Genomic DNA, 16,013 nt, shown 5'->3' on the forward strand with positions numbered 1-16,013 from the left:
TAAAGCTAACATTACACACTGTTGGAGAGATTTATAAAGAATGAAGTTGTGTTTATGCATTATACAGACTGCAAGTGTTTAAAAAATGAAAATAACGACAGTCTTGTCTCCGTGAATACAGTAAGAAACGATGGTAACAACATTTAACAGTACATTAGCAACATGCTAACGAAACATTTAGAAAGACAGTTTACAAATATCACTGAAAATATCATGATGTCATGGATCATGTCAGTTAGTATTGCTCCATCTGCCATTTTTTGCTTTTATCCTTGCTTGCTTACCTAGTCTGATGATTCAGCTGTGCACAGATCCAGACGTTAATACTGGCTTGTCTAATGCCTTGAACGTGAGCTGGCATATGCAAATATTGGGGTCATACATATTAATGATCCCAACTGTTACGTAACAGTCGATGTTATGTTGAGATTCGCCTGTTCGTCGGAGGTCTTTTAAACAAATGAGATTTACATAAGAAGGAGGAAACAACGGTGTTTGAGACTCACTGTATGTCATTTCCATGTCTTGTTATTCAAATATGCCAAGATAAATTAAATTTTTAATTCTAGGGCACCTTTAAAACATTTCAAAATGCACCTGCATTATTTTGCATTGTGACTGATTTGATGTAATATTCTGACTGTGTGGCTTCATTTACTCGTCTAACCTACATGCTATATTGAATGTTTGAGGGAATTTCCCCTATTATAAGCGCAAAACCTGTGGGAATGAGTAAAACTAGGAGCATTACTCACAAACTTGCACCAAAATTCAGGCCCTGATTAAACAAATATTCTTTATACAGGTTTTTTTTTTTTTTTTTTTTGGTGAAAAAAATTTCCATGATATTTATTTTTCTATAACTTTTCCAGGCCTTGCCATTTTTAAAATCCCATGCGTTTTCCAGGTTTTTCATGACCATATGAACTCTGAGGGGTTCCTTGTTAGATTCTACAACTATGTTAATTTTGATGTTGGAGAAAAACTGAAAATAGTTAAGATGAGAATGCTGGTTATAGATACATTCTTAGATTATGTTGTTGCCTGCTCTTCTGCAATCATCCTGTGTATAGTTGGCAAAGATACTTATACCCAAGTTTCACTTCTCACTTTTTCTGTATAAATAACCCATATCTAATCTCCCTGACACACATACAGGACATTCTTTAGAATTGGGTGCCCACGGAACCAGTTTCAACCAGTCATTTCTAAAGCTATAGCTAGTGTTACACATGAAAACTTCCAAGAGATAAGGAAAAGAGATGAGTGCACATAGGTAATCCAGAACGTTCTTACAACACAAATGTTATCTGCAGAATGTTATAAAATCAGAAAACATTGATGTTAGACCAAGTTATACCTGGAATTAAATTACACGTCCAGGCAGAACATTTCATTCATATTCGTAGTTGTTTTATGTGTATTTTCTCTTCAATTCAGAATTGCATATTTGCATATGGAGACGTGTCTTACCTACATATCCAGGAGTGCCACATGCTGTGCTCATCACACTACCCGAACCCTCAATCTTTGACAGGCCAAAATCGCTGATCATGATTTTGGAGTCTTCGTCCATACTGTAGTACAGCAGGTTCTCCGGCTGCATCAGAAAACGGACACACAAAAAGGTGTGAGTGGTATATACAACGCACACAAAATGTAATATGTAGTACATTTACTGGGTTAGGTGATCAGACATTGCAAAATTGTAAGGGTTGATCAACACCTCTAAAATAATATTAATAACTTAAAAAAAAAAAAAGATATGTACTAGTTACACTACTGTTCAAAAGTTTGGGGTCAGAATTTATTTATTTATTGAAAGAAATGAAAGCTTTTATTTATCAAGGATGCATTAAATTGATTAAAAGTGACAGTAAATGTACTTTGAGCTCCAAATCAACATATTAGAATGATTTCTGAAGAAATGATGCTGAAAATTCCGCTTTACAATCACAGGAATAAATTATATTTTAAAATATATTAAAATAGATATTTTAAATTTCACAAATGATTGTTTTTGTTGAATTTCTGATCAAATAAATGCAGCCTTGGTGAGCATAAGAGACTTATTTCAGAAGAATGAATGATTTTATATATATATAATTATTTACTATAATTATTATTATAATACATGTATATTGGAGTGAGGACAGGAAATGATGAGGGGAACAGGGCCAGGAATTACACACGCTGGGCTCAAACTCACATCTCCTATATGAGAACCAGAGTTCAATGTGCATGAGCCAGATTATAATGCAGTACAACTCCTCACCTTGACTTTATTCTAAAGTTTAAAAATGGGACTGGAGCCATTGATTGATCCATTTACCGAGAACTACTTTCGTGTTCTCTAGGGGGAAAGACCCAACTATTAATATCAAGAACTCCTAAATGAAATGATAAAGCTCTATAGATAAGAAAAGAAGACTTCAAACTTTCAGAACAGATTTCTGACACTCTTTGGTTGAAAATAGCTGCTTTAATCTGCTTCATCAGACCCGTTTCACTCTAGACCAACTGCCGTCTCACCTTCAGGTCTCTGTGCACAATGCCCATGTCATGCAGGTATTTCACAGCGTCCAGGATCTGCTGTATGAGCTTACTGGCATCTTTCTCAGTGTAAAATCCTTTTTCCACAATCCTGTCGAAGAGTTCGCCACCGGACACTCTGCCAATGGAAAAACAGAGAGACGCTTGCAAAGCTGTTTGTGGTTTTTGCATCTTTCACACACACACACACACACACCAATGCACATGCTCACTCTCCCTCGTTTTTTTACCCAAGACAGACTGGCGCACAGCAGGATCACCGCAGAACCACATGGTGATGCTGTACCGCATCATAACCACCAGATGAAGCTGTTTTATTCATTTTAGGTTGAAAGACTAGGCAGTCGTGGTTAAGTAAACTTCAAAGATGACTCATCAAAGTTCTGTAGCGTGAAGTGGATTTCATTCCTCAGAAGTGTTGACACTAAGAGATTAATGATTATTCTCTTGCAAAAGAGTACCATGGTAATATAATATAGTTTGGACATGTACCAGAGTACTGTTTAAAGTACTTGGGAAAAGCAAGTAAATTCCTTGGTATATGAATATCCAGGTGGTGTAGTAGGTTGAGGAGACTCCCTCCTTCCATGGAAAGTGTTTTGAGTGCCAAGAAAAGGGCTGTATAAATGTTATGACTAATTATTATTATTATTATTAATATGCCAATTACTGGTATATACCAAAGTAGCAATACCATGTGATACCATCACTATACAATGGTGCCACCATAGTACTATTCTTTTTTTTTTTTTTTTTTTTGGTAAGGTGATTTTTTTGTGATCTGGGTTTTACAACAATAGCATTATTATATATAGTTAATAATAATAATAATTTCATGGAAATATCATATTTCACATTAAAAATCAAAAGAACAAAAAACAAAAGAAATACTATTTTGCATGCAGAAATTTTTTTTATATCTGTGCCATTTTCTCTCCCAATTATAAATACCATAATGCAAACAAAATTCCATTCTCTATATTGTACTGTGGAAAAATAACAATGTATTATTTACATTGTAAAGCAACATTTTTAGTATACTTCATGGTAGTATTTGTTGTAATTAATATAATTTAGGCTAACAACAACAACACTGTATTACTGAGAATGATTTTATATAGTAATGAGAATTTTATGTTTTTCACATTATGGTAATGGAAATTGGGGGGAATTGTCATGAAAACAACGTCACAATTCAATAATTTTATTGGTCCTGAATTAAAGGGTTAGTTCACCCAAAGATGAAAATTCTGTCATTTATTACTCACCCTCATGCCGTTCCACACCCGTAAAACCTTCATTAATCTTCGGAATACAAATGAAGATATTTTAGTTGAAATCCGATGGCTCAGTGAGGCCTTCAGAGGGAGCAATGACATTTCCTCTCTCAAGATCCATAAAGGTACTAAAAACATATTTAAATCGGTTCATGTGAGTACAGTGGTTCAATATTAATATTATAAAGCGACGAGAATATTTTTGGTGCGCCAAAAAAACCCAAAATAATGACTTATTTAGTGATGGCCGATTTCAAAACACTGCTTCAGGAAGATTCGGATCATAAATGAATCAGTGTATCGAATCTGCTGCTCAGAGCGCCAAAGTCACGTGATTTCAGCCGTTTGGCAGTTTGACACGCGATCTGAATCATGATTCGACACACCGATTCATTTGTGCTCCGATGCTTCATGAAGCAGTGTTTTGAAATCGCCCATCACTAAATAAGTCATTATATTGTTTTTTTTTGGCGCACCAAAAATATTCTTCGTCGCTTTATAATATTAATATTGAACCACTGTACTCACATGAACCTGATTTAAATATGTTTTTAGTACCTTTATGGATCTTGAGAGAAGGAAGTGTCATTGCTCCCTATGTAGGCCTCACGGAGCCATCGGATTTCAACAAAAATATCTTAATTTGTGTTCCGAAGATAAACGAAGGTCTTACGGGTGTGGAACGACATTGAGGGTGAGTAATTAATGACTGAATTTTCATTTTTGGGTGAACTAACCCTTTAAGGTTAATTTTTAAAGACATAAATTAGGAATATAATTTCTTTTGATTTTGGGGTGAAATATGATCTGGGCATTTTTTCTGAGATTCACCCATTTGTGGAATGGACAAGACATGCTATCTATGTGAGGTTCCTCCTAACTTCTCAGCTCAAGCATTGCGGTTACAGTGAAACTTCCTTCAGCAGTGACAGTTTTGTCTGTTCGCGTGTGTAGGATGAAGACAACTCTGAGGGTGGGATTTCATAGTCTGTGGTATTTGAAGCATCAAGTCTGTGGGTGCGAACACACACACACACACACACACACACACACACACACACACACACGTACATGCATGCAGAGTTAATCTCTCGCTGAGTTGAAAGCCTTGGCAAGCTTGGAGTCCTGCTGTCTCGCATGCAGAGCTGCCATCACCCGGAAAATGCGACAATGAACATCTCTCGCGTCCCTTTCTGTCATTCTGTCGCTCTTGATCTCTCTGTTAACACAGCTGTTGTGGAAAGCGACCCTTTGCTGCGTTTCTCTCTCTATCTTTTGTCACCCGCGATATAATCTGTCTCTCCTCTCTATGTACTCTCTCTCTACTGACATTTCAGACGGTAGGTGTGAAGACACAGGTGTGAGCATATTTTCCTGGTTCCGTTCAGTGGGTCTTATGCGCCTGTGTGTGTGTGGTTGTTTAGCCTTTTCCTTGATTTCTCAGCGGAAAAGACACTAGCGAAGCTCTCCGGCACATAAGTAATTAAAACAGGTTGACACTGTGAGGGGGCGAGAGAGAGCTGAGAGGGGTGACACGCAGAGTCATGCATTACCTACTCCTCTGTAGCTCTATGGGGCCTGTTAGAAAGAAACACGATAGCTTCTAGTATTCTGTCGTGTGGCTCCTGTGGGTTCATCTAGTTTGAAGATGAAGTGTCATTTTTTCAATGTTAAAACACTTTTTTCTTTTTTCTTTTTTCAAATAGCAGCTTAATATGCACGACCAACTTATGTCAAGTCAAGTCAAGTCACCTTTATTTATATAGCGCTTTTTACAATGCAGATTGTGTCAAAGCAGCTTTACATTGATAACTGGTACATAATTTTTGCTGCACAGCAGCTCTTCAAGAATAGTGTCAATGCAGGCAGATCAAAGCACTGTTGAATAAATGTCAAGAATACTGTTGAATATCAAATGTCAAGTCAAATGTCAAGTGTCCCCAACTAAGCAAGCCAAAGGCGACAGCGGCAAGGTCTAGGATTTGCTTATGTCTAAGCAAATCAATTGCAGGTTAATTTCCCTCAAACGGATCTAAAGTCTCAACCTGTGATTAGAACCAAAGTTTCTTGTTAGCGTGACGTGGACTTAAATACATCATGCTCACAATAATCAAGCTAACATCCAGTACATTCTATATCTTTCATTCCATATATGTATGAAGTGTGCGCAGGTGTGAATGTGTTATTATAACAGTCATAACTATTAATTAGTTGAATGCATCATACTATGGTAGTTAAGCAGTGAGTGTCGTCATATGTTAAATGCACCAGACAGAGCAACACCGGCTCAACCGACAGAATGAGTTATTTGTTTAGTCAACCAATGGCAGATTGAGGGAATGTTCAATAAAAATTGTTTGAAAATCATTATTTTTGTGATTCTGTTTAATGAGGCAAGTGGGGCTGAAATTACACACCTCACCTTTAAACAGTCTGTCCTTCTTTAAACTGACCGCCCCTCTTCTAGTATTTACCCATATATGGTCATTTTTCTCTTTCCCTGTGTGGTCTATCAGTAGATCTTGAGTTCAGAGGAAATGACAAGAACACTTTTTGCTCTATTACTTTGGCTCGCACTTGACATGCGGCTTTGGAGATGACAATAAGGTCAGAAACCTACTCTACACTTTAGCATACTTTTAAAAAGAGTACTTATGGAAATAATATACTTTAATAGAACATACTTAAGTGTGAACTGAATGTAATGTTTTCAGACACGTAACTGCATGTTATTTACAATTGAAATGAAAATGCATAAAATAAAATAAAATGTTTAAATCTATTTTAAATGCAATGAACCAAAGAGAGGACCCAAGTAGGATTTAAAGGGAATAGTTCAATCCAAAAATTTCCCATGATTTACTCACCCTCAAGACATCCTAGGTGTATATGACTTCTTCTATCTTATTATCTTCTTCTTATATCTTCTTTCAGACGAACACAATCGGAGATATATTTAAAAATATCCTTAGTCCTCCAAGGTTTATAATGGTAGTAAATGGCCTGCATTTCGCACAAAAAAAAAAAAAAAAAAAAAAAAGCATCCATTCATAATCTAAGTAATCCATACGGCTCCAGTGGGTTAATAAAGGCCTTTTAATGCGAAGTGATGGGTTTTTGTAAGAAAAATATCCATATTTAAAACTTTATAAATTCAAATAACTAGCTTCTCGGCTTGCGCCAGATGACGCGATGTATGACGCAGGATGTAGGAGTATCGTAGGCTTGGACATCTCTCATGGTTCAAACTAATTGGGCTGGGCAACAAACTCAAGCTCCTCTTCTCTTATATCAAAATTTCCCGACATTTCTCTTTAAAATTTCTTGTTTTAGACTTCTAATTCGTGACCGGTGTTTTGTTTTGCTCTCTCCTCTGCGCCTCCACGTTCGTCATTGCGTTCGGGTCAAAGGTTGCTCTTCCGCCCAAATCGACTTGCGCAGTATGTGTACGGTTGTTCTTGGAGGACTAAGGATATTTTTAAAAATAACTCAGATTGTGGGTGATAAATCATGGGATAATTTTCATTTATGGGTGAATGAACTCTTTAAGTACACCTTTGTATGCAATAAGTTAAAATACTTAAATTTTTTACCAAAATATTTTTTGTCTTTGAAATATGGTTGAAGTGTACTGCTGAATATCCTGACAAGCATTTATGGTAAACTAAAATATACTTTAATAAAATTACACTGAAATTTATGCCATGTATTTATATATCTGTAATTACATGTGTAATGATGAAGTTGCAATTTAGTACATTTAACATATATAACGCCTGTTTCACACTGCAAGCGTGAGCGGCGCGTAAGCGGCACGTGAGCGTAACTACACGGTCACTGCAGCTGCAGAGATGCGCGAGTATTCACACTGCAAACTTGATAGTCTTGAAAGTTTGTTAACATGGGGAGGTGTACAACATTCACATATAAATGCAAATAAATAAATAAAAATAAATAAATAAAAGCCTCGTGTCATCCATTGCTGCACATGAATGAGGTAAGCTTTGGGTTTACATCATCTGCAGCGTGTACATGTTTACAAGACGGCAAACTCGGGTTTGATTTGGGTATGCTGCAGCCTATATCTCTCTGTGTAATAACTAAAATAATGTTTATATATCATATTATCTGGCTAGTTTACTTTAGTTTTTTATAATACACCATACTTTAACCCAAACTGAATAATTAAAAACAAGTTTAAATCTTCTATAATTATTTTTGATTCTTAATTTTCTTTTCTGTCATACTCAAATTCTTGTTAAAACACGAGACATGCTTATTCTGAGCATTTTGAACACTTTTTGTGTGAAATTATATTTATTTTGTCCATCAAAAGTGTGCTTTCACTTTAATTGAGCGTTAGCAGCGCAGCAAAAATAGACTCGGCGCTGAAACCCCCGCTTCACTGCTGCTTATGCGACGCTCCTGCTTGACGCTTATGCGCTGCTGCTTCTGCCTGTGTGAATGCATCCGTTGGTTAACATGCATGCCGAAAAAAATACGCTTGCAGTGTGAAACAGGTAATATCACATAACACACTACAGTTAAAATTATAATCAAGTATTTTACATGTGCTTTTTTAGTAAACATCAATATAAGTGTACTTGAAAACATGACAAAAAAAAAAAAATTAAAACATTCAGATTTAAAATATACTTTTTATATTTGAAGTACACTACAAGTGCAAATTCAATACAATTAAGCACAACTCTTTTTCTCAAAAGACCCAAGTACGCAAACGTGATGATGTCAAATCTTAACAAATGCATTGCAATCATAGCAGTTTCTGCTAATGCCACTATAGTGCCCCCTTTGGTTGAGAATGCAACATATACTTACACTGTGTTATGGAGGACTTCTGACATATTTTAGAATACAATGAGAGCATTTGTGTTCATGTACTTATGTAGAGAATATTTTGAGTCTAAATGTCTTCATTTACAGTATGTATGGTAGCAATAATAATACATGTAATAATGTCCATTCTCTACCTTTGCATCTCTCCTGCATTTTGTTTTTCTTTTTTTTTTTTTGAAAAGTCTCTACAGCTATTGTATTTAGCTGAGTAAGTATTTAGCTAAGTATTTAGATTCATTCACCATAAAAGCCGTACAATATCTAAACTTGGAGAGCCTTTAAGTCACGGAAATGAATGAGTTCGAGATAAGGAGCTAAAACTGGCAACCAGCACATGGCAGCTGCACTAGATAATAGCTGAATTGTTTGGAGGTCGGCTCATGTACTCTGTCTGGAAAGCATGTAAATATGGGACAACAACAAAGTTAAAATAAAAAAATAAAAAATACATCACTCACAGTTGCATGACAAGGTAGAGGTGTGATTTACACTCAAAGATGTCCTCCAGGGAAACTATGTTGGCATGTTTAATCCTAAGAGAAAGAGACAAGGGGCAAAAAAAACATGTCAACCCAGGAATAAGGCAAAATATCTATAGGTGCTTCAGAAATAAATAATATAAAAAAGATAAATACTTCCAGAATGAAAAGAAGACACACACTATAACCATGTTGACATGCTGTTTCTGTCTTGCAGTATACCTTTGAAACAGTGAGTATTTTTTGTGGTGATCAACATAACATTACATTACAAGTGGTGTCGACTAAGCTTAATTGTATTGAACCTGAAATATTCCTTTAAGGCATGATACCAAGAGCACTATATGCAAATTAGTTTGGGTGGACCCGAAAGTGTCAAAGAGGGTGTTATAATTAGTGTTGCTGCAGCTTGACGGCTCATACTAACAGCTTTAATCAGTCTGTTTCCGTGTAAGCTGATCTGACCACAGATCTCTCCTCGTCCAGACGAATCTCTGCCACAGTGTTCTAGACCGTTAAACTGACCCAGAGATGCTTCATAAATATTTACCAAGGGGAATCAGATTTCTAGTTGTCTATAGCCTCAGATGCAATGTAAATATGAAACCAGTCTGAGTGCATTGAATCCTGAGAAAGAGAGTGAGAGGAAAACCAGACAGAGGGGGAGGGAGAGAGTTCTCATTTGGTTTCATCAAATGTCTCATGCCTATTACAAACATACTGTAAGGCATGTTACTAACAACAACATAATGTGACATTTGCAGAGCAGCTGGCACAGTGAGCCACTCGTAGCAAGAAGGCAACAGGCAGAAACCTCTCACAAAAGCGTGGAGAAAAATGCCTCATCTTAAATTTAATCAGCGGCCTTCAGGGGTTCTATAAAAGATTTCCTATCCATTTTCTTCTCCATAGGGATTTCAAAACATTCTTCAAAAAGAGTTCAAAGCCATCAACCAAAGCTACAAGGCTCTGGGATGAATCACAATGCCAGAAACTTTCTGTTAAAGCAAAACAGTATTTGAAAATTGGATAACACAAAAGAACAAAACTTATTATTATTATTATTAGGGAATGAACTTCTCAACTACTCATTGGGAATTATGGATTCAAATCAGAAATGAACATAAAAAATGTAAACTCAAGACTTAAAAGTTTTGATTTAAAACAATATTTAGGGTTGGTGTGAGGACCCTATTGTAATTGCTCGGCCTATTCTTCTTCTTCTCCGAAATAAATCGCATTTTTGAGGGCCTAAACATGCTCGAAAACTCATGAACCTTTGCACACGCGTCAGAAGTGGTGAAAATTTACGTCTGATATGGGTTTCTGAATTAGGTGTGGCAAAATGGCTCGATAGTGCCACATGTTTCGCCATGAAACAGGAAGTTGTTGTAAGTCAGGCATACAATGTCCGATCTGCGCCAAACGTCACGTTTGAGAACAGTCCTGCCCTGAACACATCTACATGACAATATTCAGTTATAGTAATAGCGCCACCCACTGGCAACAGGAAGTAATATGTTAAACACTGTGATGCACTGCTAACAACATACTAAAATATACAATTGAAAGCTAAACATGCTACAAACATTCATAACCTGCTATCAACACTTAGCTGAGTGCTAAAGCATGCTATTATCATCATGAAACAGGAAGTTGTTGTAACTCAAGCATATAATGATCAATCTGCCTCAAACTCGACATGTTTGATAAGTGCCCTAGCCTGAAGACGTCTTCATGCCTAAATTTAGTCATAGCGCCACCAGCTGGTAGCAGGAAGTGTGGCAAATACAAATGACTGACATAGTCCTCCTATATTTATATACTTAAATGCATATTGCCCACCATGCTCTGTTGTCCTAAAGCCACCGAGTGGCGGTGGCACGGGTGCGAGGGCAATTTCATCGCTGCTTGCAGCTTTAATTTAGTTTAGAACTGCAAGTAGATTGGACTGTTTTCTATCTTTGCATCTTTCTTGTGTTTTTGAGAAGTCTTGTTGTATTCAAAAACTCCAATAGATAGATGGATATGCTATCAACAATTCAAGTCCACAGTCAGTTATACCTTAAATACAAACCCGATTCCAAAAAAGTTGGGACACTGTACAAATTGTGAATAAAAAAGGAATGCAATAATTTACAAATCTCATAAACTTATATTTTATTCACAATAGAATATAGATAACATATCAAATGTTGAAAGTGAGACATTTTGAAATGTCATGCCAAATATTGGCTAATTTTGGATTTCATGAGAGCTACACATTCCAAAAAAGTTGGGACAGGTAGCAATAAGAGGGCAGAAAGGTTAAATGTACATATAAGGAACAGCTGGAGGACCAATTTGCAACTAATTAGGTCAATTGGCAACATGATTGGGTATAGAAAGAGCCTCTCAGAGTGGCAGTGTCTCTCAGAAGTCAAGATGGGCAGAGGATCATCAATTTCCCCAATGCTGCGGCGAAAAGAGTTTCTCAGAGAAAAATTGCAAAGAGTTTGAAGTTATCATCATCTACAGTGCATAATATCATCCAAAGATTCAGAGAATCTGGAACAATCTCTGTGTGTAAGGATCAAGGCCGGAAAACCATACTGGATGCCCGTGATCTTCGGGCCCTTAGACGGCACTGCATCACATACAGGAATGCTACTGTAATGGAAATCACAACATGGGCTCAGGAATACTTCCAGAAAAAAAAAAATCCACCGTGCCATTCGCCGTTGCCGGCTAAAACTCTATAGGTCAAAAAGAAGCCATATCTAAAAATGATCCAGAAGCGCAGGCGTTTTCTCTGGGCCGAGGCTCATTTAAAATGGACTGTGGCAAAGTGGAAAACTGTTCTGTGGTCAGACGAATCAAAATTTGAAGTTCTTTTTGGAAAACTGGGACGCCATGTCATCTGGACTAAAGAGGACAAGGACAACCCAAGTTGTTATCAGCGCTCAGTTCAGAAGCCTGCATCTCTGATGGTATTTGGTTGCATGAGTGCGTGTGGCATGGGCAGCTTACACATATGGAAAGGCACCATCAATGCTGAAAGGTATATCCAAGTTCTAGAACAACATATGCTCCCATCCAGACATCATCTCTTTCAGGGAAGACCTTGCATTTTCCAACATGACAATGCCAGACCACATACTGCATCAATTACAACATCATGGCTGCGTAGAAGAAGGATCCGGGTACTGAAATGGCCAGCCTGCAGTCCAGATCTTTCACCCATAGAAAACATTTTGCGCATCATAAAGAGGAAGATGCGACAAAGAAGACCTAAGACAGTTGAGCAACTAGAAGCCTGTATTAGACAAGAATGGGACAACATTCCTATTCCTAAACTTGAGCAACTTGTCTCCTCAGTCCACCGAGTTTAAACATTTGATATGTCATCTATGTTGTATTCTGAGTAAAATATTGAAATTTGAAACTTCCACATCATTGCATTCTGTTTTTATTCACAATTTGTACAACCTTTTTGGAATCGGGTTTGTAGATTAGTTAACCAAAATACATTTATTGCCATTTTGTTAAACACAACAGTCATCTAAACAGTCACTAAACATATGAGATACAAGTCAGATTGTTAAGAATTATTCAGCATAAAGGTTAAATTTAATTCAACAAAAGTGACAGTAAAGACATTTATAATGTTACAAAACATTTCGATTTCAAATAAATACTGTTCTTTTGAACTTTTGAACATTTAAAGGATCCTGGAAAAAAATTTATCACGGTTTCCACAAAAACATCAAGCAGCACAACTGTTTGAAACATTGATGATAATAATAATAAATCATCATATTAGAATGATTTCTGAAGGATCATGTGACACTGAAGACTGGAGTAATGATGCTGAAAATTCAGCTTTGATCACAGGAATAAATTACATTTTAAACTAAACTAAAATAAAATAGAAGAGTTCATATTTCATGAGACTTAATCTTACCACCCCTAAACTTTACAATGATAGTGTATATTTTTATAAAATTGAATATATGTGTATTATATGTATTGATATATGAAAATGTAATCATTTATTTTATTTTATGTAGTTCCAAAGGTATATAATGTCATCATCATCATACTCGATCCCAAATCTGTCTGACACAAGTTTCATCTTTGTTTGATGACGATTCGGGGAACTCCAAAATGAACGAATCACATCATGTGAAGTGAACTCTTACAGAATCCGCCTGATCAGTGCAGGGAGCGGTGAACACTGCGTAGGAACCCTGAGAATCAGAACGCAGCTTGTGACATATTGAACAGACTGTACTTCCCTCCCACACAGCCTTGTGTTCATTCAAATTAAATATGCTGTCTATTCTGACTAAAGTCTATGAGGGGGTGGATTTTGTATTAGTCTAGTGCATAATAAAGAAGAGTTAAAGAAGAATGTATAAACTAAAGTCACACATCTTCCTCCGTGACCTCTGATTCTCAGTCTTCACTGCCCCCACAACAGCCAACAGTCCAGCTGATTTTCATTGACTTACAGAAGGACTGCGTGAGTGTGTGCGACACGCGGGGGCTCTAATTGAGCTGAACGGTGGAATCCCACACACCTCCCCACTGGCAATACGACACAACAGAGGCACCTGAATGAGTCACTGAGGCTCTCTTCCTCTCATTCTTTCTATCCCGTCAGCAACATGTACACTCACCCACTCCCCTTCTCTCCTTTCAGGCATTCTGGTGGCCTCGTCATTGCCTCCTTCCGAACTACACACCACTCTGACCCACACAACTGTGGGCAGCCACGATTCCAAAACAAGGATATTATTGTTAATGAAAACTATTGCTATTATATATGACTATTTTATTTTCATTAACTAATATAAAATAAAAATATTAGTATAAATGTGTGCTAAAATAACAACAAAAACGGAATTAATTAATTTCAATTGTTGTATTTTCAATTAATGCTGGATGGTCTGAGTGGCATCCAGTTATCATCTTGGAAATCAAATTATTTAGTGTTTTTATTTTGTGTGATAATGTCTCAATTACACCAAGGACGATAACTATAAGACAATGATAAAGATTTAGTTATAAAAATCATTATAAATGTAAAAGAATAGCAGAGTCCACACCACAACTATAACAATAAGAGAAACAATATCATACACAGAAAAGTCCCCAGAGTTAAATCAACTCTGCTCAGAACATATAGTCCCTCTCTACATAGAGTTAAAATAACACTGAAACAGAGTTAAAGTTAATGAGATAATATGCTGTTTGTGGAGTTGTTTAATCAGATCTTGAGAGATTTAATGCCTTTTATCTTCAGTTGTCAGTTGTAGTTATTGTGTTTCGCTTCAGTGATTCTGCTTGTTAACAGCAGGTGTTCATCACTAATGCTCAATCATCACTTAATTATCTCATTAACTTTAACTCTCCTTCAGTGTTACATTAACACTATATAGAGAGGGACCATATGTAATCTGAGCAGAGCTGATTTAACTCTGGGGGTTTTGCTGTGTAGGGATCACTTTCATAACAAAAAGTTGTTTTTTTTTCCAGTCGATGAACAATAAAAACATTGGACAGCCAAGCAGAATCCAGAATTCTTCGCAGTGTACTCTGTTGTACAGGCCATTTGAAAAGTAGTAAAAAGGTCTTAGTGTTTCATAAAACATTAAAAAGCTTTATTAAAATTCCATTTCATCTTGTGCTACTATATTTCATTTGGAACACATTTGAAAATGTCAAAAAAGACACATTTAGAACATTGTTAACATTGTTTCTTTCTTGGAATTCCAAATCAACGACTGTAGCACAAGTGAAAATCAACAATACTCTTCTTTATCAGTGTACCCCACACTTTAAACATGTAACTCGATTTTGACCTGTTTAGTCGTCTTTTTGGAGCATTTGCTTGCCCGTGAGGCCAACAGGCAGTGGCATCTTTCCTGGTTGTAGTATGGATCACATCTTCCAAACTGGCATAGGATAATGTACCAAAATGGCTGACTTCCACAACAATCTTTTACATCTCTGTCATCACCCTTATTGCTTCTATCCTCCTTGATCTTCAGCTTCTTCCTTTCTTACTATGGCCTTATTTTCTGATGCACTGCTGTCACTATCATCAATACTTTCTGGAAAATGTACAGCTTTCCTCTCTGTCTTCTATAAAACTTACTAACATCAACCTAAAACACAGGCAAAAAGACTATTATACTGTCTGCCAGTAATTAACAATTTTTTGGTCTTTGAGTTATTGATTTTACAAAATATGCATTAAAAATGACCAAAAACTTTAGAAAACATATTTGGATATATATATATATATATATAGTATTTCATGAACTCACAATGGAGCCTTGCCAGCATGTGACCTAACATGTGCTTATGTCTCCTTCACTTCCTTGTTGCCAATAATGTCAAGCACATGGCACATGCATTTTGATTTTATTGGCTGAAGGGGATGTCATATGATAATACTAAAATGTAATTTTTGTTATTGTTGTTGAATGTTATTATTGTATTTTAAATTAGCCCACCATAGAGGGCAAGGGCTGTCACAATAGCTGCACTTCCACTGCCTGGGCCAAAGGCGGTCATGCTAGTTCGTGCCAGGGTCCTTGGGACCAAGGGCCAGGGTTTTTTGGGTGAGGGGGTGAGGCCATATTGGGCTGCTTAGGAGAAGAGGAAGAGTTGTTGTAGTAGAGTGTTGTTGCCTTGTCGTCATTTTTACGCCGGACTGCTTCACAAACGAGGGTCAATTCAACACTGGATTTGCCCAAAAGATTAACATGACGGCACATGCTTGTCGATGAGTTGAATCAACTCCACAGCAACTACATCAATTTATCCACTAACCATTCAGAAACGTCCAGATGCATTC

At 36.7% G+C, this 16,013-nt stretch overlaps 1 protein-coding gene across 4 annotated transcripts in view; it reads right to left on the minus strand.

Annotated features, from left to right (window-relative positions):
* Positions 1 to 16,013, minus strand: part of camk1b (calcium/calmodulin-dependent protein kinase Ib) — a 66,930-nt gene that overhangs the window by 8,839 nt on the left and 42,078 nt on the right. For all 4 annotated transcript variants that reach the window (XM_048172106.1, XM_048172105.1, XM_048172104.1 and 1 more), the window contains 3 exons: positions 9,146 to 9,220; positions 2,533 to 2,671; positions 1,474 to 1,600 (listed from right to left, as the gene is read on the minus strand). In XM_048172106.1, the coding sequence (XP_048028063.1) occupies positions 1,474 to 1,600; positions 2,533 to 2,671; positions 9,146 to 9,220 (341 nt within the window). The remainder of the gene's footprint in view (positions 1 to 1,473; positions 1,601 to 2,532; positions 2,672 to 9,145; positions 9,221 to 16,013) is intronic.

This window comes from Megalobrama amblycephala, linkage group LG21, assembly GCF_018812025.1.
Source record: "Megalobrama amblycephala isolate DHTTF-2021 linkage group LG21, ASM1881202v1, whole genome shotgun sequence".
Classification (NCBI taxonomy): Eukaryota; Metazoa; Chordata; class Actinopteri; order Cypriniformes; family Xenocyprididae; genus Megalobrama; species Megalobrama amblycephala.